This window comes from Dreissena polymorpha, chromosome 2 (assembly GCF_020536995.1).
Source record: "Dreissena polymorpha isolate Duluth1 chromosome 2, UMN_Dpol_1.0, whole genome shotgun sequence".
Taxonomy (NCBI): Eukaryota; Metazoa; Mollusca; class Bivalvia; order Myida; family Dreissenidae; genus Dreissena; species Dreissena polymorpha.
The window spans coordinates 82,066,475-82,090,115 of NC_068356.1; the positions used below are offsets into that span (position 1 = coordinate 82,066,475).

At 36.4% G+C, this 23,641-nt stretch overlaps 1 protein-coding gene across 6 annotated transcripts in view; it reads left to right on the forward strand.

Moving 5' to 3' along the window:
- Nucleotides 1–1,940: 1,940 nt before the first annotated feature.
- The window catches only part of LOC127867815 (sulfotransferase 1A1-like), a 33,572-nt gene continuing 11,871 nt past the window's right edge, over nt 1,941–23,641 (forward strand). Inside the window, exons 1-7 of one of the 6 annotated variants that reach the window (XM_052409285.1) lie at nt 1,942–2,040; nt 7,532–7,608; nt 16,351–16,553; nt 17,349–17,518; nt 17,746–17,896; nt 18,240–18,343; nt 18,944–19,133. In XM_052409285.1, the coding sequence (XP_052265245.1) occupies nt 16,355–16,553; nt 17,349–17,518; nt 17,746–17,896; nt 18,240–18,343; nt 18,944–19,133 (814 nt within the window). In that variant the 5' untranslated portion in view covers nt 1,942–2,040; nt 7,532–7,608; nt 16,351–16,354. Of the gene's footprint in view, nt 2,041–7,340; nt 7,609–16,350; nt 16,554–17,348; nt 17,519–17,745; nt 17,897–18,239; nt 18,344–18,943; nt 19,134–23,641 lie in introns of those variants that run through there. The other 5 variants (XM_052409286.1, XM_052409284.1, XM_052409287.1 and 2 more) reach the window with 5 other exon arrangements.

Below are 23,641 nucleotides of genomic sequence, written 5' to 3' on the forward strand. Positions count from 1 at the left end.
CAAACTAATTACAAATGCACGTAGTTGCAACCTTTACATTGATTTTGAGCTAAAATCGAAATATATTGATATGAAGAAATACGTTAGTTATTCTGTTAAAATAGCCAATTACAGTAACTTAACTTAAATGAATCTACATGTTACTATGAAACACTGTACATTAAACATTTTAAAGTAAAAAACGGGTTACGAACATATATTTTAATCATTCAAATGCTTTGTTTCGAAGGAAATTACAAGTCGCTTTATGTATAGGTTTTGCACAGAGTATGTATTGGATGAGCAACGAACTACAAATATAATGTATAGGTTACTCAACGAAGTACACCAATCTGTACTTCGATGGCATGCGTATTGACACAATGTTTCATAGTAAAACATATACCCGACGTCGTAGACAAACGGACTACGCTTTGACCTCGTCAGCCCCCAGTGTTAAACATAATCAATAATTGAATATTCCATCAAAAAGTTGTATAACTGTTTCATCCAAAAAAAATTTAAACGTTTCGTATCACTAAGAATCCGAGGAGTTGTTCGCTTATCGAATTAGTCGACAATATTGACCTGGAACACGTGGATTTAATTAGCGTAAATCAAACGTTTCGATTGTGTCGTAAATTTGCAGTCGGCTTTGTTCGTGCTCGTTTTCCACGAGTTGAATGATGCCAAAAACAGTTTATTTAGTGGGATGCGCTTCTATGTGTTTAAATCGCTCGCCATAAAGCGGCCCATCCACACACAATATCATTGTAAATTTTATTTTCTCAATAATATTGACAGAATATTTTTTGCCCTCAAGTGTACAAAAATATTGATCAATATTTTGTTCATGTGTTCTTCCGCCATCATTCAAACAAGATAAAAATGTACGATTCGTCAATAAATATTTGAGTTCTCTGATTTTCATCAATACATTGACGGTGTCTCCAATATCATCAATTCACTATCAATTTTATTGTCAATCTTCATTATTGACAATCAAATTGACAATGATATTGTGTGTGGATGGGCCGCTAGGCAACATTCATTAAATAAAAACACATCGTCACGGTATTTTAATATATCCCGCATAACGGTCAGTACCAGTTTAAACATGGTGTCCCGTAATCGTTCATAGTTCATGGACGACACATAGTTATTAACAATGTTCATTACTCTTAAATTACCGGCGTGTAGCCTATCATTCGATGTCTCGTCATGCGCGAATTGCCAAGATGACGAGTTTTGCATTAACTACCATTTTCTCGTGTCGCGCATGGGACAAGTCGGTCCCTCTCTATTTATGTTAATTTCTCTGCATTACGTAGGATAAAATATTCAACAACACGGAAAGTGTCGTCCCTGATTAGCCTGTGCGGACTGCACAGGCTAATATGTGACTACACTTTACGCAAATGAATTAAGCCCAGTTTTCTCAGAACACGACACATATGTATATAGAGAACAAGTATGTTGGAAATACGCAATATTTAGCTCTTCATAGTCTCGTATAATTCTTATATTGAATGGCCATTTTCATGTTTTTGTGTGTGTTTTAATGTTATGTAGTTAGTATGTACATGGAATGGATTAATAAAACATTGAATTGAATTTAATTGTAAACAAATTCGCCGAGAATAGATCTCAACCGATAAAAGATCACCGTACGAAATTTAAAAATGTCAATTAACACTTAATTAACTTTATCTTTCCCCATTGCTAACAACTTGCTTAGTGTCTATTACTATTCTAGCCCTATTGCTTAATGCGTAAACACGAATAACTAATGTATTTATATGAACATCTATCTTAACAAATTCAATTTATAGTATACGTTGAACAACAAAACAAAAGTAACAGTGCGTTTTGTGGGTAAATAAAACAATATCGATTTGTATCAAGTGTAGTCAATGCATTAGAGATGCCTTTAATGAAGTTACGTCCCTTACTACCAAAGACATCATGAATCGTAATGTAAACACGGCTTCATGTATAAATTATGTAAAATTCAAAACAGGCTTTTTTGGCAAAATAGGTTTGAACGTTTCCCATACTGAGGTTTGTTTTGTCTTGATGATTATTAAATACAGTGTATAAAATTGGTTTTCGACGGATTACAAACGGGTTAAAACTTTATATTTAGATCAATTATTAAGCGAGAGAGCATCAGAATTATGTGCGATATCCTTAATTACACAGACGAAAACAATACTCCGGGTCTGCAGTTGCTAATCGGTTTTTAAAAGGCATTTGACTCTGTGGAATGGGCATTTGTAAATCGGACGCTATCCTGATTCAATCGCGGTCCTGACATGCTAAAATAGTTCACTGTATTGTATAAAGAGGGACCATCGGCGTTCGCGAAATGTGAGCCGGAATGTGAGTTTTATTAGATTTTCTTCCTATACAACGTCGTTGCAAACAATGGGATCCGCTCAGTTGCTACATTGTCATAGCTTTCGCTGAAATATTGTCTATTAAACTCATGTAAAATCCTACAATTAATTAAATAAGAATTAATGAAATAGCACACAAATTGTCACTATTTGACAACCAACACAAATTTGACATTGTTTGGCTTAAAATTTAAAATTTACCATTAAAATGTAGAACTTAGTTATGTTGGCAAAATTAAAAGTTAAAATAAAGCTTCATTAAAAACTGATATAAGAATGATTTCAACACCGATTGGAAGATTTAATTAATAGTTATTTAAACTTTAGCATTTCGGATGTTTAATTAACTCTTTGTTTCCTTGTCAAATCCACCATATTAATTGTATGATAAATGAACTATGTTTTAATTGTGTGTGGAATGGTTAACCACGAATTAACAAAAGTATTTTAAAAAGAGAACATACAGAAAGAGGTATAGACAATTATTTATTTGTTTTATTATCCCCCCCCCCCCACTCGAAGAAGAGGGGGTATATTGTTTTGCACATGTCGGTCGGTCGATCCGTCGGTCAGTCGGTCAGTCCGTCCACCAGATGGTTTGCGGATGATAACTCAATAACGCTTAGGCCTATGATCATGAAACTTCATCGGTACATTGATCATGACTGGCAGATGACCCCTATTGATTTTCAGGTCACTAGGTCAAAGGTCAAGGTCACATTGACTCGAAATAGTAAAATGGTTTCCGGATGATAACTCAAGAATGCTTACGCCTAGGATCATAGAACTTCATAGGCACATTTCGAAGGGGGGCATATTGTTTTGCACATGTCGGTCCGTCGGTCGGTCGGTCCATGCACCAGATGGTTTCCGGATGATAACTCAAGAACGCTTAGGCCTATGATCATGAAACTTCATAGGTACATTGAACTTGAATGGCAGATGACCCCTATTGATTTTCAGGTCACTAGGTCAAAGGTCAAGGTCATAGTTACTCGAAATAGTAAAATGGTTTCCGGATGATAACTCAAGAACCCTTAGGACTAGGATCATAAAACTTCATAGGTACATTGATCATGACTGGCAGATGACCCCTATTTTCAGGTCACTAGGTCAAAGGTCAAGGTCATAGCTACTCGAACTAGTAAAATGGTTTCCGGATGATAACTCAAGAATGCTTACGCTAAGGATCATGGAACTTCATAGATACATTTATCATGACTGGTAAATGACCCCTATTGATTTTCAGGTCACTAAGTCAAAGTTCAAGGTCACAGTGACTCGAAACAGTAAAATGGTTTCCGGATGATAACTCAAGAACGCTTACGCATAGGGTCATGAAACTTCATTGGTACATTGATCATAACTGGCAGATGACCCCTATTTATTTTCAGGTCACTAGGTCAAAGGTCAATGTCACCGTGACTCGAAACAGCAAAATGGTTTCCGGATGATAACTCAATAATGCTTACGCCTAGGATCATGAAACTTCATAGGTACATTGATAATGACTGGCAGATGACCCCTATTGATTTTCAGGTCACTAGGTCAAAGGTCAAGGTCACAGTGACTCAAAATAGTAAAATGGTTTCCAAATGATAACTCAAGAATGCTTGCGCCTAGGATCATGAAACTTCATAGGTACATTGATCATGACTGGCAGATGACCCCTAATCATTTTCAGGTCACTAGGTCAAAGGTTAAGGTCACAGTGACACAAAACGTATTCACACAATGGCTGCCACTGCAACGGACATCCCATATGGGGGGCATGCATGTTTTACAAACAGCCCTTGTTTTTTCAGCTTTGCGAAGGTCCCATAGAAATGTCACTGGAATGGGAAAATGATGACTATTAATACAATGATCGATTTCGAAAATTATACAACTATTACAGCCATTATCCTGAAAGCTTAATTAAGAAGATACATAATTTTTTAATTAGTTCTGGAACTAAAAATTTAGAGCCTTTTTTGAATTTGGTATATAAGAACCATTTAAAAACAGCTTTTGCTCAACATTATAATTCTATATCATAGACATTACAATCGGTAACAAATGTGTTGTTAGATCATGGTTTGAGAAAGGCGTTCAATTTGTCGGGGACTTGATGCACAAGGCTGAACTGTTAGTCATAAGCAGTTATGATTATTTTTGCAAAGTGTTTAACTTCAAATCAAATAATTTGTGTTTTTTAAGGTATTATTTACGTTGTTACAAGATGCATGAAGCTCAAAAGCTGACAACTTCTTTATGAAGCCGTTTAAAAAACTTTATTCCCACAAGCATACTGTCCATCTTTGTAAACACAAAGGGTTCATAACCTAGGTATGATATAATTACCAAAAAATGAGTCCTCGCCAGTATGTATAGATGAATGGTCGCTTTTTTAAACGATATTGAAACAATGAGTGGCTCCATATGTTTAATTTTCAGCGATTTCAATATAGAATTGTACATAGAAAGATAGGTACAAACTCCATCCTTTTTAAAGTTGGATATGCAATATCAGCCAACATCACCTTTTGTCTATCTGAATGTGAAACTAACAATATATATTTTGGAAATGTAAGAATGTCATTCAGTTAATAAACTAATTGATTTCTGGATGTAATCTCGTTTCGAAGTTTCCAAATATGCTTTCCTTTATACCGAGAAATGCAAATACAAAGGGACCCTTAAAGGGATCTTTTCACGCTTTGGTAAATTGACAAAATTGAAAAAAGTTGTTTTAGTTTCGCACATTTTCGTTTTAGTTATGATATTTGTGAGGAAACAGTAATACTGAACATTTACCATGGTCTAATATAGCCATTAAATGCATCTTTTGACGATTTTAAAACCTAAAAATTATAAAGCGTTGCAACGCGAAACGATTGAATAATTTGGAGAGTTCTGTTTTTGTCGTTAAATTTTGTGAAACTACGAAGATTGTTTATATAAGGTATAAAATACGTCAAGCATGTGTACTCGGCGGAATAGCTCAGTAGGCTAAAGCGTTTTTACTTCGGGACTCTGGCAGGTCTCCAGGGGTCACTGGTTCGAAACCTGCTCCGGGCAATGTTCTTTTCCTTTTTTTATTTTTTTTCTTGATTTTTTACTGGAGCTTTTACGATCCAATGTTTACATTTATCAATATAAAGCATTTAATGAATAAGTTAAAAAATGCCAAAATCTGTGAAAAGGCCCCTTTCAACGTAATATTGAAAATTGTAAATTGAAACAAATGACATTAACTATTTTGATAATTGAAGTCTAAATAAAGAATAGGAGGTATTGTTACTTCTTTTGCAGTATTTGTGATAACGGACTTGCGAACTCATGTATTTATTATGCCCCCCTTCAAAGAAGAGGGGGTATATTGCTTTGCATATGTCGGTCTGTCGGTCCGTCCACCAGGTGGTTTCCGGATGATAACTCAAGAACGCTTGGGCCTAGGATCATGAAACTTTATAGGTACATTGATCATGACTCACAGATGACCGCTATTGATTTTCAGGTCACTAGGTCAAAGGTCAAGGTCACGGTGACCCGAAATAGTAAAATGGTTTCCGGATGATAACTCAAAAACGCTTAGGCCTAGGATCATGAAACTTGATAGGTAGATTGATCATGACTCGCAGATGACTCCTATTGATTTTCAGGTCACTAGGTCAAAGGTCAAGGTCACAGTGACCCGAAATAGTAAAATGGTTTCCGGATTATAACTCAAGAACACTTAGGCCTAGGATCATGAAACTTGATAGGTAGATTGATCATGACTCGCAGATGACCCCTAATGATTTTCAGGTCACTAGGTCAAAGGTCAAGGTCACAGTGACCCGAAATAGTTAAATAGTTTCCGGATGATAACTCAAGAACGCTTATGCCTAGGGTGATGAAACTTTGTAGGAAGATTGATAATGGCTGGTAGATGACCCCTATTGATTTTCAGGTCACTAGATCAAAGGTCAAAGCCACGGTGACCCGAAATAGTAAAATGGTTTCCGGATTATAACTCAAGAACGCTTATGCCTAGGATCATGAAACTTAATAGGTACATTGATCATGACTCGCAGATGACCCCTATTGATTTTCAGGTCACTAGGTCAAAGGTCAAGGTCACGGTGACCCGAAATAGTAAAATGGTTTCCGGATGATAACTCAAAAACGCTTATGCCTAGGATCATGAAACTTGATAGGTAGATTGAAAATGACTCGCAGTTGACCCCTATTGATTTTCAGGTCACTATATCAAAGGTCAAGGTCACGGTGACCTGAAATAGTAAAATGGTTTTCGGATGATAACTCAAGAACGCTAATGGCTACGATCATGAAACTTTATAGGTACATGGATCATGACTTGCAGATGACCCCTATCGATTTTGAGGTCACTAGGTCAAAGGTCAAGGTCACGGTGACCCGAAATAGTAAAATGGTTTCCGGATGATAACTGAAGAACGCTTATTCCTAGGATCATGAAACTTGATAGGTAGATTGATCATGACTCGCAGATGACCCCTATTGATTTTCAGGTCACTAGGTCAAAGGTCAAGGTCACGGTGACCCGAAATAGTAAAATGGTTTCCAGATGATAACTCAAGAACGCTTATGGCTAGGATCATGAAACTTCATAGGTACATTGATCATGACTGGCAGATGACCCCTATTGATTTTAAGGTCACTAGGTCAAAGGTCAAGGTTACAGTGACAAAAACATATTCACACAATGGCTGTCACTACAACGGAGAGCCCATATGGTGGGCATGAATGTTTTACAAACAGCCCTTGTTTATTTTTGTTTAACATATTGTTGATATTGTTATGTAAAAGCTATGTATTGTAAAATCTATATAATGTGTTATAGTATACATACACTGCTTTTGAACTTTGTACGGTTTGGAGTGGGATGCCCTCGAACCTCACACACCAATTTATGAGGATAATAAAATATATTAAACACTTATGTACTTGGCAGAGTATTTACTCGCGTCATTAATAGTTTTGTAACACGTGTTAATACTTATGATGTTTTTGATAAAGTTGTTATGAGCTTTAAAGCTATATTTTAAAGCGATAAACGTGTTACTTAATGGGCGTGTTTTCAAGATCATGTGATTCCTACACACTGATATCGGTACACATGTAAACTTCACTCGGATGTTCTTCCATAGGAAGTAGAACACAACGCGCGTGAGCAGCGAAAAGTGGCGTTATCGCACAAACAGACAGACGTGGGTTTATAAACAAGGTAAGTGCTTAAACTTATTTCTCTATATTCGTGTGTACCTTAAATTGTGTCCTTTATCGCTAATTTTGTCATTGTAATGAATGCGTCTTAAGGATTCTTTATCATTTTTTAAATCGATTGTTTTTATTGGAGATACAATTAAACAAAATGTCATTGTCGATCGTTTATCAAGTCCCAGTTTTTAAACTGGTGTAATGACTATATATATAGAGAGAGAATAACAGGTTACGGTCCCATCGTTTTGTAATATATCAGGCGAGGCTTAGAATAATATAACGGCGAGGCTTGCCGAGCCGTTATTTTATTCGTGCCGAGCCTGATAACGATGGGACAGTAACCTGTTTTTCTATTTATCATACCACACTTTTCTAAAAATCTTCAAGAGAATCCATTTTTAACCAGGTTTTCCGAAGCCATAACTATGTCGTTCATTGTCAGATTTTAAAATCATTTGGCACATTTGTTCACCATCATTGGACGGTGTGTCGCGCGAAATAATTACGTCGATATCTCCAAGGTCAAGGTCACAAGGTCAATGGGGCAATAAACCTTAAATATCGATATAGTTATTGCACTCGCAAGTGTTGCACAGAAAGTCAAGACAAATGATAACCGTATGCTAATCCTCAACTATTTAAACAAACGATTTAACACGCTTATGTCATTATTGACACCATCATCAAAATGCCAATTGCAATACACATCTCCAAAATGGCGTCTCCAAACTATTCGGTGAAATGTGTTGTTGGATTAAATTTGTCGCTGCAGTCCATTCCTGATCTCCAATTCAAGACGTTTATAAATAAAGCGGTTGTACTCTTCCCATTCGTAGTGCAAACAACTTTTGTTCTCTTTACGATGTTTAAAACAAGTGATTATTCGTGTTGTCATTTCGAACGCCGTTTCTATATGTCAACGTGTAAACGCCGAATCAGCAAAATCAGCGGGGATCCGTACATTTTAAATATAAAGAAATGGATTGTTTTGCAGATTTTTAGGAAGATGTGTTAAGATAAACAGAAAAACAGGTTACTGTCCCATCGTTTTGTAATACATCAGGTTCGGCACGAATAAAATAACGGCTCGGCAAGCCTCGTCGTTATATTATTCTAAGCCTCGCCTGATATTTTACAAAACGATGGGACAGTAACCTGTTATTCTCTATATATCAGGCAACGTTATATCAGGCAGATATCAATGCGGTGGTATGATAAATTGTCATAACAGTAAGAAACGACATAATCGAGTGCGGTGGGGCAGAAAGGTATCATAATTTGTGCGTCACTGTAGTTAATTAACCCTTTACCAATTAGATATGTATTTTGACACGTGTGTAGTCCCATAGAAAGTTAAACTATTTTTCTTACCAAATTCAAGTTTTGAAGAATTCATTTCCAACCCTTATATACTGATGAGCAGCAAACAGCACAAAACCTGAGCAGACTGCGAGTTACTCACAGGCTGTTCTGGTTTTATGCTGGTTGCAAAAGCCAGTTTCACCTTGCTTCTTATGAGGGAAACAGTATAATGAGTTTTTTTTTGTATGTTAATGTATGTTAATGTTATGGTAATTAAAAAGTTTTAAATATTCTACACTCATTTCATATGACAGGAAACGAAAATGACACTGGTTAATCGCTGTCATTTGTGAAAAATATCACATACATGTATTATACACTCAATAAAAAATATACAATCTATGTTTTCACTAAAATCAAACTTTCATCCACCAATAAAATTATATTGGTTTATTTCGCTGAAAAGCATATTATAAGTATATTGACGGCGAAATCACAACGAATACAAATTACATCTATACGGGATAGCGAATATTCACATAATTATATTCGACGTTTTGAAACGTGTTCTAAATTTAATTTCGTTCTTAACTTATGTATTTGGTATAAAGGGAGTATGCACAATTTCTATGGCAACAAGTAGTTCGTGCAATCTTAAACCAACATATGAATATGGCCTAGAAATGCTAAATGACATACATTGACAATCTGGCACATGCCTCAAGTAGGATTGACGACCTCGAACGGGAGCGGGACAGCCTTCGGGAGGATCTTAATTATATGAAATCGCAAAGTATGCGGAACAATCTTATTTTTACTGGTGTGCCGGAAGTTGAGAGTGAGTCACCTGATACCCAAGAATCAATTCTAAAAAAAAACATCTTACAGATGCGCTTAAAATCGCACGGGAAACGGTGGCCTCTATCACGTTCGAGATGGTCCACAGATCGCCGGGGAAACAAACGCGTGGTAAAGCTCGCTCTATAATTGCAAAGTTTGCATTTTTCAAAGACAAGGAGTCGGTGCGTCGCGAGTGGAAACAGTTCACTGGTACCAACTACAATGTGTTTGAACAATTTCCACCGGAAGTGGTTGCCAAACGTCGGAAGCTGCTTCCAAAGATGAAAGAGGCCAGATCCAATGGGAAGCGATCGTGGATTTCATACGACACCCTTTACGTTGACGGGCGACCAGTGAATTTACAAAACCGTGAAAAGATCCCTTTAAAGCGAAATAAATCATCGGGATATGATTGTATTTTGAATGAATATTGTCTTGAATGTAGTGACATTTTGTCTGCACATTTGTGCGATGTTTTTAACGGTATATTTGTATCGGGCTTCTTTCCCGATAAATGGACAGAAGGGGTTATAATCCCTTTACATGAAAAAGGTGCTGCTAATGATGTTAAAGGGATCTTTTCACGCTTTGGTAAATTGACAAAATTGAAAAAAGTTGTTTAAGATTTGCAAATTTTCGTTTTAGTTATGATATTTGTGAGGAAACAGTAATACTGAACATTAACCATGGTCTAATAGAGCCATTATATGCATCTTTTGACGATTTTAAAACCTAAAAATTATAAAGCGTTGCAACGCGAAACGATTGAATAATTTGGTGAGTTCTGTTTTTGTCGTTAAATTTTGTGAAACTACGAAGATTGCTTACATAAGGTTTGAAATACGCTCAGCATGTGTATTCGGCGGAATAGCTCAGTAGGCTAAAGCGTTTTTACTTCAGGACTCTGGCAGGACTCCAGGGGTCACTGGTTCGAAACCTGGTCCGGGCAATGTTCTTTTCCTTTTTTTAATTTTATTCTTGATTTTTTACTGGAGCTTTTACGATCCAATGTTTACATTTATCGATATAAAGCATTTAATGAATAAGTTAAAAAATGCCAAAATCTGTGAAAAGGCCCCTTTAATAATTATAGAGGGATTACTTTAGTAAGTTGCTTCTCAAAATTATTTACCACGATTTTAAACAAGCGCATTGAAACTTTTTGCAATGAAAACACTATTATTTCGGATGCGCAGTTCGGATCTAGAAAAGGTTATTCAACTATCGATGCTATTTATATATTGATGTCAATTGTACAAAATTATTTTAATGAAAATAAACGCCTTTATGTTATATACGTCGATTTGTTAAAATGTTTTGATAGTATATACCGCAGCGCATTATGGTTGCAAATGTTTAAGTCTGGTATACAAGGTAAATTGACCTTTCGACAGCCGATTGATTGACAGGCTTATTAACCAATCAGATTACAGCATAGATTAGGCCCGTTACTATCCGCCATTTTGTCCGTCAAACTCGCCGTTGTCCGACACATAAGCTTATACGTAATTCTGTGTTTTAAACAAAGAAAATGGTTGAAAGGTGCTGTTATGGCACTTGTTATTCAGACACAAGGTATCCAGAACGGTTAAAAGATGGAAGTACGTTTTTTCCGTTCCCTCAACCGGGTACTAATCTTGAAAAATTCAAACGTTGGATTCGTCTTTGTCAGTTTGTGGTCGTCCACACGAACAGCTTAATCTCAACATATTAAGCGATCGCCCGAAAGCAAAACACAGTCGTTATAATAAGATACTACGCGAAAATAGAAAATGTAAGTTTTGCAACGGACACGTTATAAAAAAAGAGTATAACTTTGTACTTGTTTATCCTCTATATAGACAAATTAGAAAGGAACATTTAAAACCATTTTTCAAAGGTGGCCAACGTTAAATAAATTTGACATTCTAATGCAGTCGGCAAATAAATAAGACATTATAAACTTTGCTAGATTTTTTTAATGCTAATGAAATCGTAATAATAAAGACAATCAGTTATTATTTTAATAATATCACATAGAATAAAACATTTTTTATTTCTTTCGGTTTAAGTCTTCCAAATTTAATGTAAGTTAAGAAACTATTTTCAAATGCGCAAGTAATTATCAATAGGGGCCAATAAGTGTCATTTTACACCATATGTGGGCTTTCTACTAATCCGTTATCAAAACAGATGCCGCAAACTGTGAATGACCCTTTGAAAACCCGGTCTGATTAGCGAGTTTTATTGTACATGAAAATTCTTTCAACTTTTTATATTTTAAACATTGCAGAAGATAGTTTTCGAGGAAATAATAATATAAAATAATATATTGTGTATGTTACTTTTTTGACAAATTTGACTTTGTTATACGATTATAACAATGCGCATGGGTCATTTTGACCAAACGCATTGTAGATATGTGTTATATCGGATTTCAATAAAAACGTTCTTCGTCTTCTATTATAATAAATTTACTTACCTGTGCCACATTTGCGATGTTGCCATCGGTTGCAAAAATTAACGGCTTTTAATTAAAAAACTGAAACATCTATTACTCAAGGAAAAATATTGTGACTAACGAACAATTCATACTGTATGCGATAATTGGCGATAATTTTGCCGACTTTGATGATAAATTTAACGGCTTTTAAGTAGACTAATAAAAAAGTTTTGACTATTTAATAGATATGATAATTATATTCAGCACCACTATTCAATGATAATAAAAACTATTGTATGGCCTTTCTGGTATACCATGAGGCCTTTTTGGTTCACTTATGCGGCCGATTCGAGTAGCCATTTTTATGACGGACTTCGGCGGAGTGACCCCCCTTGAAATCGGTGGGCGTGGCTTCACTCTCGCTGTCGAAAGGTCAATTGCTTAGAATAGTGAAGGATATGTATTCGAATGTTAAGTCACGTGTTAAATCATGTTCATCTCATTCAGATTATTTTAGTTATGCAGTTGGACTGAGGCAAGGGGGATGATTTTAGTTATGCAGTTGGACTGAGGCAAGGGGAGGTCGCCGATTTTATTTTCTTAATTTGTTGAAGATCTTGAACTTTACCTTCAAGATAACATTAACTCTGGTTTGAGTATAGACAATATTGTTTTGATTTTATTATTATTTTCCGACGACATGGCCATTTTAGGCAAGTCACCTGCTGAAGTCCAATCACATTTAGTTAAATTATTTGTATACTGCAATGCTTGGGGGCTAAATGTCAACACTTCAAAAACTAAAAAAATGGTATTTCGGAAAAGAGGGGGATTAAAAGAAAATGAAAAATGGTCATACAATGGCAATGCAATTGAAGTTGTTGATAACTTTAACTATTTAGGCACGGTGTTGAATTATACTGGAAGTTTTAAATTAAACCAAGAACATGTGGTTGGAAAAGCCCTAAAAGCATTGAATACATTATTGATAAAATGTCATGACTTTGATTTAAAACCAAAAATACTCTGTCAGTTGTTTGACTCCTTTGTGGGTTCTATATTAAATAATGCTTCAGAAGTGTGGGGTTTCACAAAGTCAGATGATATTGAACGCATGCATTTACAATTTTGCAAACGATTGCTTCAAGTTAAAATAAATACATGTAATGCTGCTGTTTATGGAGAATTAGGTAGATACCCATTGTTTGTAAACAGGTATGTTAGAATTATAAAGTTTTGGTTTAAAATTCTTAACAATAAAAATATTATTATGCAAATTGTTTACAAACTAGCTTAAAATGATTGTAATAAAGGTTTTAAAAATTGGGTCACAGATGTTAAGAAGATGTTAAATAATTATGGATTTGGTTATGTATTTGAAAATCCAAACGTTGTGCAAGTAAATACTTTTGTTAGAGAGTTCAAATGCATAATTGTTGACAATTTTAAACAAGAATGGTTTGGTAAAATGAATAACAGTTCTGTATTAGATATGTATAAAATGTATAAATCCTCTTTGGAATACGAAGAATATTTAGACTTACTTCCTAGACGTCTGCGTTTATTTTTGTTAGATTGAGAGTCTCTGCACATCCACTGAGAATCCAAAGTGGCAGATATGCTCAGAACAACATTCACGAAATGAGCGTTATTGTTTGGGTTGTAATTCCGTTGATTTAGAAGACGAATACCATTTTATATGTATATGCCACTGTTATATAGACTTAAGAAAAATATATATTAGTCGTAAATTTTATATTAACCCATCTGTGTATAAATTCCACGAGTTATTAGTTTCCAGCGATAAATAAGTAATTTCAAAAGTATGTAAATATATCAAAGAAGCTTTAGTCATAAGAAATACATTACTAAATAATATTGTTTAATAGATTTCATCACCACTCGATAGAACTTACGTGTTCTTGACATATATTGTGTTTATTTGTATTTGTATTTTGTAATTGATTTTTATGTTACATAATGTTATGTTGTTACTCGTATTCACGTGACAGAAAATAATTTGTATATTTGAGTTAAAGACGATGTACTGTTGTATAAGTCTGAATAAACTATCTGTCTGTCTGTCTGTCTGTCTGTCTGTCTGTCTGTCTGTCTGTCTGTCTGTCTGTCTGTCTGTCTGTATGTCTGTCTGTCTGTCTGTCTGTCTGTCTGTCTGTCTGTCTGTCTGTCTGTCTGTCTGTCTGTCTTCTGTCTGTCTGTCTGTCTGTCTGTCTGTCTGTCTGTCTGTCTGTCTGTCTGTCTGTCTGTCTGTCTGTCTGTCTGCTGTCTGTCTGTCTGTCTGTCTGTCTGTCTGTCTGTCTGTCTGTCTGTCGGTCTGTCTGTCTGTCTGTCTGTCTGTCGGTCTGTCTGTCTGTCTGTCTGTCTGTCTGTCTGTCTGTCTGTCCTGTCTGTCTGTCTGTCTGTCTGTCTTGTCTGTCTGTCTGTCTGTCTGTCGTTGTCTGTCTGTCTGTCTGTCCTGTCCTGTCTGTCTGTCTGTCTGTCTGTCTGTCTGTCCTGTCTGTCTGTCTGTCTGTCTGTCTGTCTGTCTGTCTGTCCTGTCTGTCTGTCTGTCTGTCTGTCTGTCTGTCGTCTGTCTGTCGTCTGTCTGTCTGTCTGTCTGTCTGTCTGTCTGTCTGTCTGTCTGTCTTGTCTGTCTGTCTGTCTGTCTGTCTGTCTGTCTGTCTGTCTGTCTGTCTGTCTGTCTGTCTGTCTGTCTGTCTGTCTGTCTGTCTGTCTGTCTGTCTGTCTGTCTGTCTGTCTGTCTGTCTGTCTGTCTGTCTGTCTGTCTGTCTGTCTGTGTCTGTCTGTCTGTCTGTCTGTCTGTCTGTCTGTCTGTCTGTCTGTCTGTCTGTCTGTCTGTCTGTCTGTCTGTCTGTCTGTCTGTCTGTCTGTCTGTCTGTCTGTCTGTCTGTCTGTCTGTCTGTCTGTCTGTCTGTCTGTCTGTCTGTCTGTCTGTCTGTCTGTCTGTCTGTCTGTCTGTCTGTCTGTCTGTCTGTCTGTCTGTCTGTCTGTCTGTCTGTCTGTCTGTCTGTCTGTCTGTCTGTCTGTCTGTCTGTCTGTCTGTCTGTCTGTCTGTCTGTCTGTCTGTCTGTCTGTCTGTCTGTCTGTCTGTCTGTCTGTCTGTCTGTCTGTCTGTCTGTCTGTCTGTCTGTCTGGCTGCTGTCTGGTCTGTCTGTCTGTCTGTCTGTTGTATGTCTGTCTGTCTGTTGTTGTATTGTATGTCTGTCTGTATGTTGTCTGTCGTCTGTCTGTCTGTCTGTCTTCGTCTGTTCTGTTCCTGTCGTCTGTCTGTCTGTCTTATTCTGTCTGTGGCTGTCTGTATGTCTGTCTGTCTGTCTGGTGTCTGTCGTCTGTCTGTTCTGTCTGTGTTCGTCTGTCTGTCTGTCTGTCTGTCTGTCTGGTCTTCGTCTGGGCTGTCTGTCTGTCTGTCTGTATGTCGTCGTTCTGAGTGTCTGTCTGTCTTTTCGTCTGTCTGTCTGTCATGTCTGTCTGTCTGTCTGTCTGTCTGTGGTAACTAGAAATCAAATATTGTTTACTTCAGTAAATTTCTTACACTGGCTGATTAAAGCCGATGCCGACACTTTTACTCGTATGTGTTAGGATTTTGTGTCTTTGTGTCGTATGAACGAATCTGCACTAAGCTAAATTTAGATTCACATCGTACATGCATGATATACATGCTGGCGAATTCGACTGTACAGACATTATCGATTTCAGAATTAAATATCTGGCTTATTTCGCATTTTTCGACACATGTTCTTCTTAACTTGTATTTTAATTTTTATTGAAACATATGTATAATATTTTTACACATTTTATATAAATTCATAAATATTTGACAAAATCGTGCACACTTACTATACTGTAAGGTAAAAGAAATCTAATATGAAATTGAATGATAAATTTTTCTCCACCGAAATTTGAAACCGTGAGCAAAATCTACAGCAATACTACTGGGTCATCCATGATTAAGAGCTTTACATGTATATGTTAAATGGTATGTTAGTTACACGTATTTTCAAAATTGTCGCTTAAAGCGTTACACATTTTTTCTATATCTATTTTCACTAACGAATGATGATTATCCGTAAACGAAACTAAATGTAAAATAGTTTTCTTTGTCAAGAATGCTAATTCGCTAGTTTGAAATATGTGTACAAGTGCGTTATTCTTTGGTTACAGAGCAATGTCGCGACAGTATTTTCACGATGTACCGGATGGAGATACCATTCTCTATGACGTCATCGATGATAAGCCGGAAGTCCCCTACCGGCTAGCTGTCTTCAGACTTGAGACATACGAGGAAAAGATGAAACTCATGAACAGTTTACCTGAATACAATTGTCGAGAAAAAGATATGTTTCTGTTTTCGTATCCCAAAACAGGTAACATATTACCTTTTATTTGGTTTTTTAACTTTAATATCGATTTTTTTAAAAATAAAAAATAATTGAAAAAAATTCGTCTTTCTTACAAAGCTAAATAGCCATCTAGGCAAAAACACAGTTTTATACTTACTCATCAGGTCCCTATATTGTTGTTTATTGAGCAATTAACAATTACTTACATAACGCAATTCTGACTATGCGACCGCGAGTAAAATTTTAGTTTTACATGAACTGCCAAATCAAACTGCCGGAATTTTAATTGAAGCGTGTATTTACTGGATATGTATGTCGTTATTCACCAGTTATGTACAGCATTTGTCATGTACAAAAGCAAGGAAACAATTTTACAGTATTTGAGTATTTTACTGTAAGACAAATGCTTATTGATTGCACAAACCTCGGTGAAATTCGTGATACGACTTTCAAATTAAAGTCGTATATATGTCCAACATGTACATCAATCATATATTGATATATTTATTAAGAAAATGATATCCCATATAAGGTGTTTTTTTTGTTTAAAGCGATATTTAGTGTTAAACCGTACATAGGTGTTAATAAGCCTATAAGAGGAATAATGGATTTTTTGTATAAAAAACATTACTTAAGTTAAGTGTTATCATATTAAAATATAGACTGAACTCCTACTCGGTATAAACGTCAGAAAAGAGGCTATATAAAAATGTATTAAAATAACGTATTTAATGTTAACTTCATCATTTGTAAACGAAATTAAGATGCTTTAAAACCCAAATAAACAGCTAGGTTCGCATTGATGTATTAATGTTACAGGCACGAACTGGCTGTGGGAAATCATAACAATGATAACGACGGGATCACCGGAAGTCTCTGGAAGCGATAAAGGCTTCAGTATGCTCGAGGCGACGCCGGCTTCCATGACAGACCAGCTTCCGAACCCCCGAATCCTCAACTCTCATCTTCTTCCGAAATACCTGCCGAAAGTGAGTCTTGTCACCAGAACTAAAATAATTTCATCATCATCGTCATCATCATCATCATCATCATCATCATCATCATCATCATCATCATCATGTATCGTTTTTGAATTCAAATTGTATCGCCATGGTGTTCATTATCGAAAAATCATCTGTATTTCTTATTTTGAAAAAATCGGTATCTTTCTCAAAGAAATGTCATGTTTTTATTTTAAACGCCATTTCGTTTTAAGGCCGTTTTCACAGGCAACCACAAGTGTGTGTTCGTTGCCAGAAACCCGAAAGACGCCGTCGTATCCTTCTACAATCACACTAAGGGCCTCAAGATTTATGAATACACCGGGAAGTTTGAGAACTATCTGCAGATGTTCATGCGCGGAGAAGGTATTGTATTTTATCAAGATACGGGGCCATACTAAATTGAATAAATATAATAGAGAATACCGGTAAATAAAATATTTGGTTTCCGCTACGATTTCGCATAATATGATCACCGAGCAATAACGCTCAGTGTCTTCACCGGAAAGGGAAACAATTTTTACGTGTATTTTAGTTATCATTTTAGTTATCTTTAAAAAGAAATGAGTAATAAAGAATTCTCTCTGTCTGCCATTTTTTTATTATAAAGGGACTGGTTCACAGATTCCACACTTTAATACAATAATAACGCAATGGATATCATAGCGATATTTACGATTATCAAGCACTGTTCTCGGATCATTTCCAGTGGACTACGGTGGATATCCGGAATACCTTCGTCACTGGCAGCGTTTTATGACGGAGCACCCGGACGTTCCAATGCACGTGATGTATTACGAGGACATAAAAGAGGCACGTTTATTGTCCGCGCTACCTGGACAGATTCATGGGGCAACAAACACAACGCATGGCTTTGATTGCTCACAATTTTGTTACGTATAATAATGTGATTAACCCATTTATGCCTTGTGGACTCTTCCATCCTTCTAAATTGGATCAATTTATTAAAAAAATTGCGGATGTCTTGTATATTTATTTCTATATTTAGAATATTACTTACAGAAATTCATTAAAGCAAACAGCGCAGACCCTGATGAGACGCCGCATCAGGCGGTGAGACGCTTCATCATGCGGCGTCTCATCTGGGTCTACGCTGTTTGCCAATGCCTTTTTTCTAGACACTAGGCATAAATGGGTTAATTATTGGCCCAAAAACAACAAAACACACGTTTCTTATGTCTTTCTTTTTTTCAAGATAATTGCATGCATCTTTAACACAATCCATTATAGCTGATTCTGAAGCTGAATTTTCAATTAATAAATATGGGGTCTTCCTAAATATCCACTTAGTATGTTATAAATAAAAAAGCTAACTATTTTCGATTGGAACAAACGTACTTTTTTGAGTGCAAATAACACATGTTTTCATTAATCGTTGAAAATTGACTTCAGAATTTCGTGGAAGAGGTACGCAAACTGAGCGCGTTCATTGGATATAACTTGGATGAGCTGAGACTTCAGCAAATCCGGGAGCGATGCGAGATGAACAACATGAAGGAAGGAAAGCTGGCGAAGATGGGCCCGGAAGTACTTGAAGTATTTAAAGAACTCCTGCGCGACGGTTTCATGATGTTACGTAAAGGTATGCAATAACCGATGTTCTGGTGTTTAGATAATCTCGTAGAGTTAGTACTAATGTTAATAAATTTCATGAACTCTCTTCAAGAGTGGTTTCCCTTCCACAACAATAAAATATTTTATCTGTTCGGTCGACTTTCATGAGCATGAAAGCTTTGCTATGATTAGCCGACGGAAAGGTTGTCTAAATGCATTTCCTATGTAAGGATTGAATTTTAATAATATTGTTTGTGTATGTTTAAAAGTTCACACACTACGTCTCTCACTTCGTTTGCTTGCTTTAAATGAAAAAAAATGGCTTAATACTTCCCAAAGATTACAAATGCGATTGCTGGCAAGTGTTTACTAATAAACAAACAATGGGTTTGGGGTCCGTTTTGCATCCTTCAGTATGTTGATCTCGATTCGTACGCGATGATGCGTAGATGTGATGCGTAGTTTGGTGGAAGAAAGACGCTCACAACTCGAAGAACTTTTAATTGCAAGATATTCGGCTATTTTAAACAACGCTTTTAAGTCCACACTATATTTTAGTCAAATAATGATATATACGACACTCCCATACGGGAGATCCAGCATCTGTAAGAAGCAACTACGATGTCTAATGTTCTATCTCTGTGTGCTAGCTTAAACTGCTTGATTTCAGCCTGCATATACACTGAAATGCCTGAACACATGTAGGTCACGCTGGTTAACATTGATTGTGGCTAACCTTTTGTTTATTATACCCCCACTAAACAAAGTTTAGGGCGGTATATAGGAGTGAGCTTGTCTGTCGGTCGGTCGGTCCGTCCGTGTCCGCTCTCTAATTCAAGTAGTTTTCATCCGATCGTCACCAAACTTGGTCAGAAGTTGTATCTAGTTGATGTCTAGGCCAAGTTTGAGCATGGGTCATGGCAGGTCAAACACTAGGTCACAGGGTCACTTAGTGCGTTTTAAACATTGAGCATGGTGTCCGCTCTCTAATTCGAGAAGTTTTCATCAGAGTTTCACCAAACTTGGTCAGAAGTTGTATCTAGATGATGTCTAGGCCAAGTTTGAGCATGGGTCATGGCAGGTCAAACACTAGGTCACAGGGTCACTTAGTGCGTTTTAAACATTGAGCATGGTGTCCGCTCTCTAATTCAAGTAGTTTTCATCCGATCTTCACCAAACTTGGTCAGAAGTTGTATCTAGAGGATGTCTAAGTTTGAATATGGGTCATGCCGGTTCAAAAACTAGGTCACATGGTCACTTAGTGCGTTTTAAACATTGAGCATGATGTCCGCTCTCTAATTCAAGTAGTTTTCATCCGATCTTCACCACACTTGGTCAGAAGTTGTATCTAGATGGTGTGTATGTCAAATTAGAACATGGGCCATGCAGGGTCAAAAACCAGGTCATGGGGTCACTTAGTGCGTTTAAAACATTGAGCATGGTGTCCGCTGTTTTTTGTGAAGACAACATGCAAAATATTCTGTGTCAATGTGGCATGTGGGGATATTCGTCATGTCTGTGACAAAGCTCTAGTTTGCACTGACGTCGTGTTTTTTACGCATTCGGTTTCAACGCCACAATCGAGATATTAAGTACTTAATGTCAACATGAAAATAAACATGATTTAGTACCATCCGTTGTTACAAATCAATAATGAAACAGAATAGCGTATATGTAATATATGGCTAGCAACTTAATTTTATACTTCTTGTTGATTTAAAGTAAACATGAATTAACCATATGGTTTACAACTAAGTTTATGCACGACCTTATAGTAAGAAGCGATTATGATATTCTTTGTTTTCAATTAAGTTTTAAGCGATATCATTTAGGCTGTCGTTCTGCTCAATTAGATTGACTCAACATAAATTGTATATGTGAGACACTGAATAAACTTAGACTTGTACGTAACGCATGCGCGTAATACTGGGCATAGTATATGCTCTGTTGTACAAGCTTTTCTTAGTATATATATATATATATATATATATATATATATATATATATATATATGACAAATACTCGATGCTTGCTGACATGATAAAGATGTATTTAAACTTGATACTTTTAATGTGTCGTCCTTTACAATGAAAAGAGCCTTGTTCAGTCCGCACAGGATAATCAGGGACGACAATTTCCGCCTAAACTTGATTTTCGGTAAGGAGGGACTTCCTTGAAACTTAAAATACCATAAAAGCGGAAAGTGTCGTCCCTGTGCGGACTGCAATAGCTAATCTTGGACGACACGTTACGCACATGCATTAAGCCCAGTTTTCTCAGAACGCGGCTCAAATCATGTTGGATATTTATTGATTCGTAGAATAGCGAGTCATATCTTATTTGGAAATGAATTGCACTCATCTATTTTGCCATTGTTTTGTTCGAGTACTAGTAATATGATGTTCAAACAAGGCACGTTCGATATTGTTGTGTCCTGCTTCAGGGGCAAGTTTTATATCAGGTATGCACAAGTCTTATGTCAGGTATAATTAGTAGCTCACTTTCAGTAAACGGTTATGGCAGTGTTGCTTTAAAATATAATGGTTATTTTTGTCCTTGAAAATAAGTCAACACAGACTTAAGCTATTCAATGTAATTTATTGTCCAGCAAGGAACTTAAAAAAGTTACATATATGATGGAATATATTCTTTATTATTTACTGTAAAGTAGTAATGAGCAAATTTACTTACAATGTGTTTAAGTATTAAACTTGGCACCAGAGTTCTTAACAAAAATTCAGAATGGAGTTGTACTATCAATGGAATGGAATCCCTGGCACAGAAAATCTGAGGTATATATCCTTTTTGAGTGACACACTGTGCCCTGTGTCATGCACATGACGCAGTGTGTCATACACATGACACAGTGGGCCTGCAACAACAAAAATTGTGCCCGACACAGTATTCTATGTGCCTTCTTAACAGGTGCTCAAATAGAATGTTCTTAAGTATGGACAATTTGTAATGTAAAAGCAACTTTAAACTATGCAAAAACATATAACAACATAATAATACCTCAAAGGAACGTTTTCTGCTTTGCATTGGATTCATTTCAGAACTCTTACAATTATTTTAAATACGAAATGATCCTCAAGGACTTTAAAAGTCGGCTTGACAGAAGTCGGCGGTGACCCCAGCTTTATTCATATTTTGTGTTTATGTTGGTTTGTGTTGTGCTGTATTGTGCTGTTTTGTACTGTTTTGGCAATCGGTCACTTGCCTTAAATAAAGGACCAACTAATTATTTATAATGAGAATTCAATACTGCTCCAGCAGCTAGAGTTTCACTTCTTTATATTGACAGAAGTTGCTTAGCAACGGGCACGGTAAAAAGCACGGTAAAAATCAATATGGCTGCTGTTAATTTCTAAGAAACAAGTGCGACAGTTTAAAGTAAAAAAGCAATGGTTTTAAACAATTCTAACTATTAAGAATTGGCAGAAATGTGCAAAATAGGACTAAAATTTGATAGCTGCCACTTATTTTGTATGAATTCTTAAATATGACATTAATTTTAAGAAACAAATGTCTATCTTTAAACCTGAAGTAGGAACATTTTTACAATAACAATGGAGTAAAAATCGTTAGTATGAAGGAAAACTAATTCTAGCCTAAACATGTGATATAAGTGGCTGGTCTGTAACATATAATCGGTCAGCACTATTAATTATATGACCAGGCTAGGAAAAGCAACATGAATGAATGAACAATGAAAACAATTATGCTGTTGACAAGGAAATACAGGTAACTAGTTTCAATGTAAATTTAGATTCACACTTAAATAATGTACTATGCACTGGGTTGTTACATTACCCCCCCCTGTCTTTAATGACAAACTCCCGTTGCCATATAAATAGCATATTGGCAATTTGATGACAATGTTATATATAACGTGCATAGACCGTCTGGTTTACAGAGAGTCTACTGTAGTAATAGACAAAGAATAACAATCATATATAAACATTAAGAACACTTATGGTTGAACACATAATAAACAAAATGAACACTTTAACTGAGCAATATGCCAAATGTCCTAAAAGGGTTTCAACAAATGGATTATTGCAACTATGTTGGCTTGGTTTACCAATAAACATATATGTTCATTTTTTAATATGTTTTGCTTCCTTTTCAGCAGAGCCATCTTCTTTGCCTCGTTTGGATTCGCCTTGCTTTCGCACTGTAGTCTCCAAGTTCTTTATTGCTCGGCTGTTCCATTCAACAGCAGACACAAGTTTCCCAATAGAGCTTTCAAGAGTCCTTTCTATTTAGAATAGCGCTGTTGCAAGAACACTATGTTCACGGCGTGGTTCTGCCTCTGTCTGTGTACTTGCTGTCTTCACAGGTAGGCGCCTTGGCTCATCCAATAGTGGCGTGCTCAGCCTGGAAATGGACAGCAGGAGCAGGTGTCGTGAATGATGGCAGACATCCTACCATTGAAGATGAAACTGGCGTTGGCACATAATTGGGAAACCCCATTCCCAACACAGATGTGGTATTCGCAGACACTGGTGTAGGCTGATTGGAAATGTGGGCATT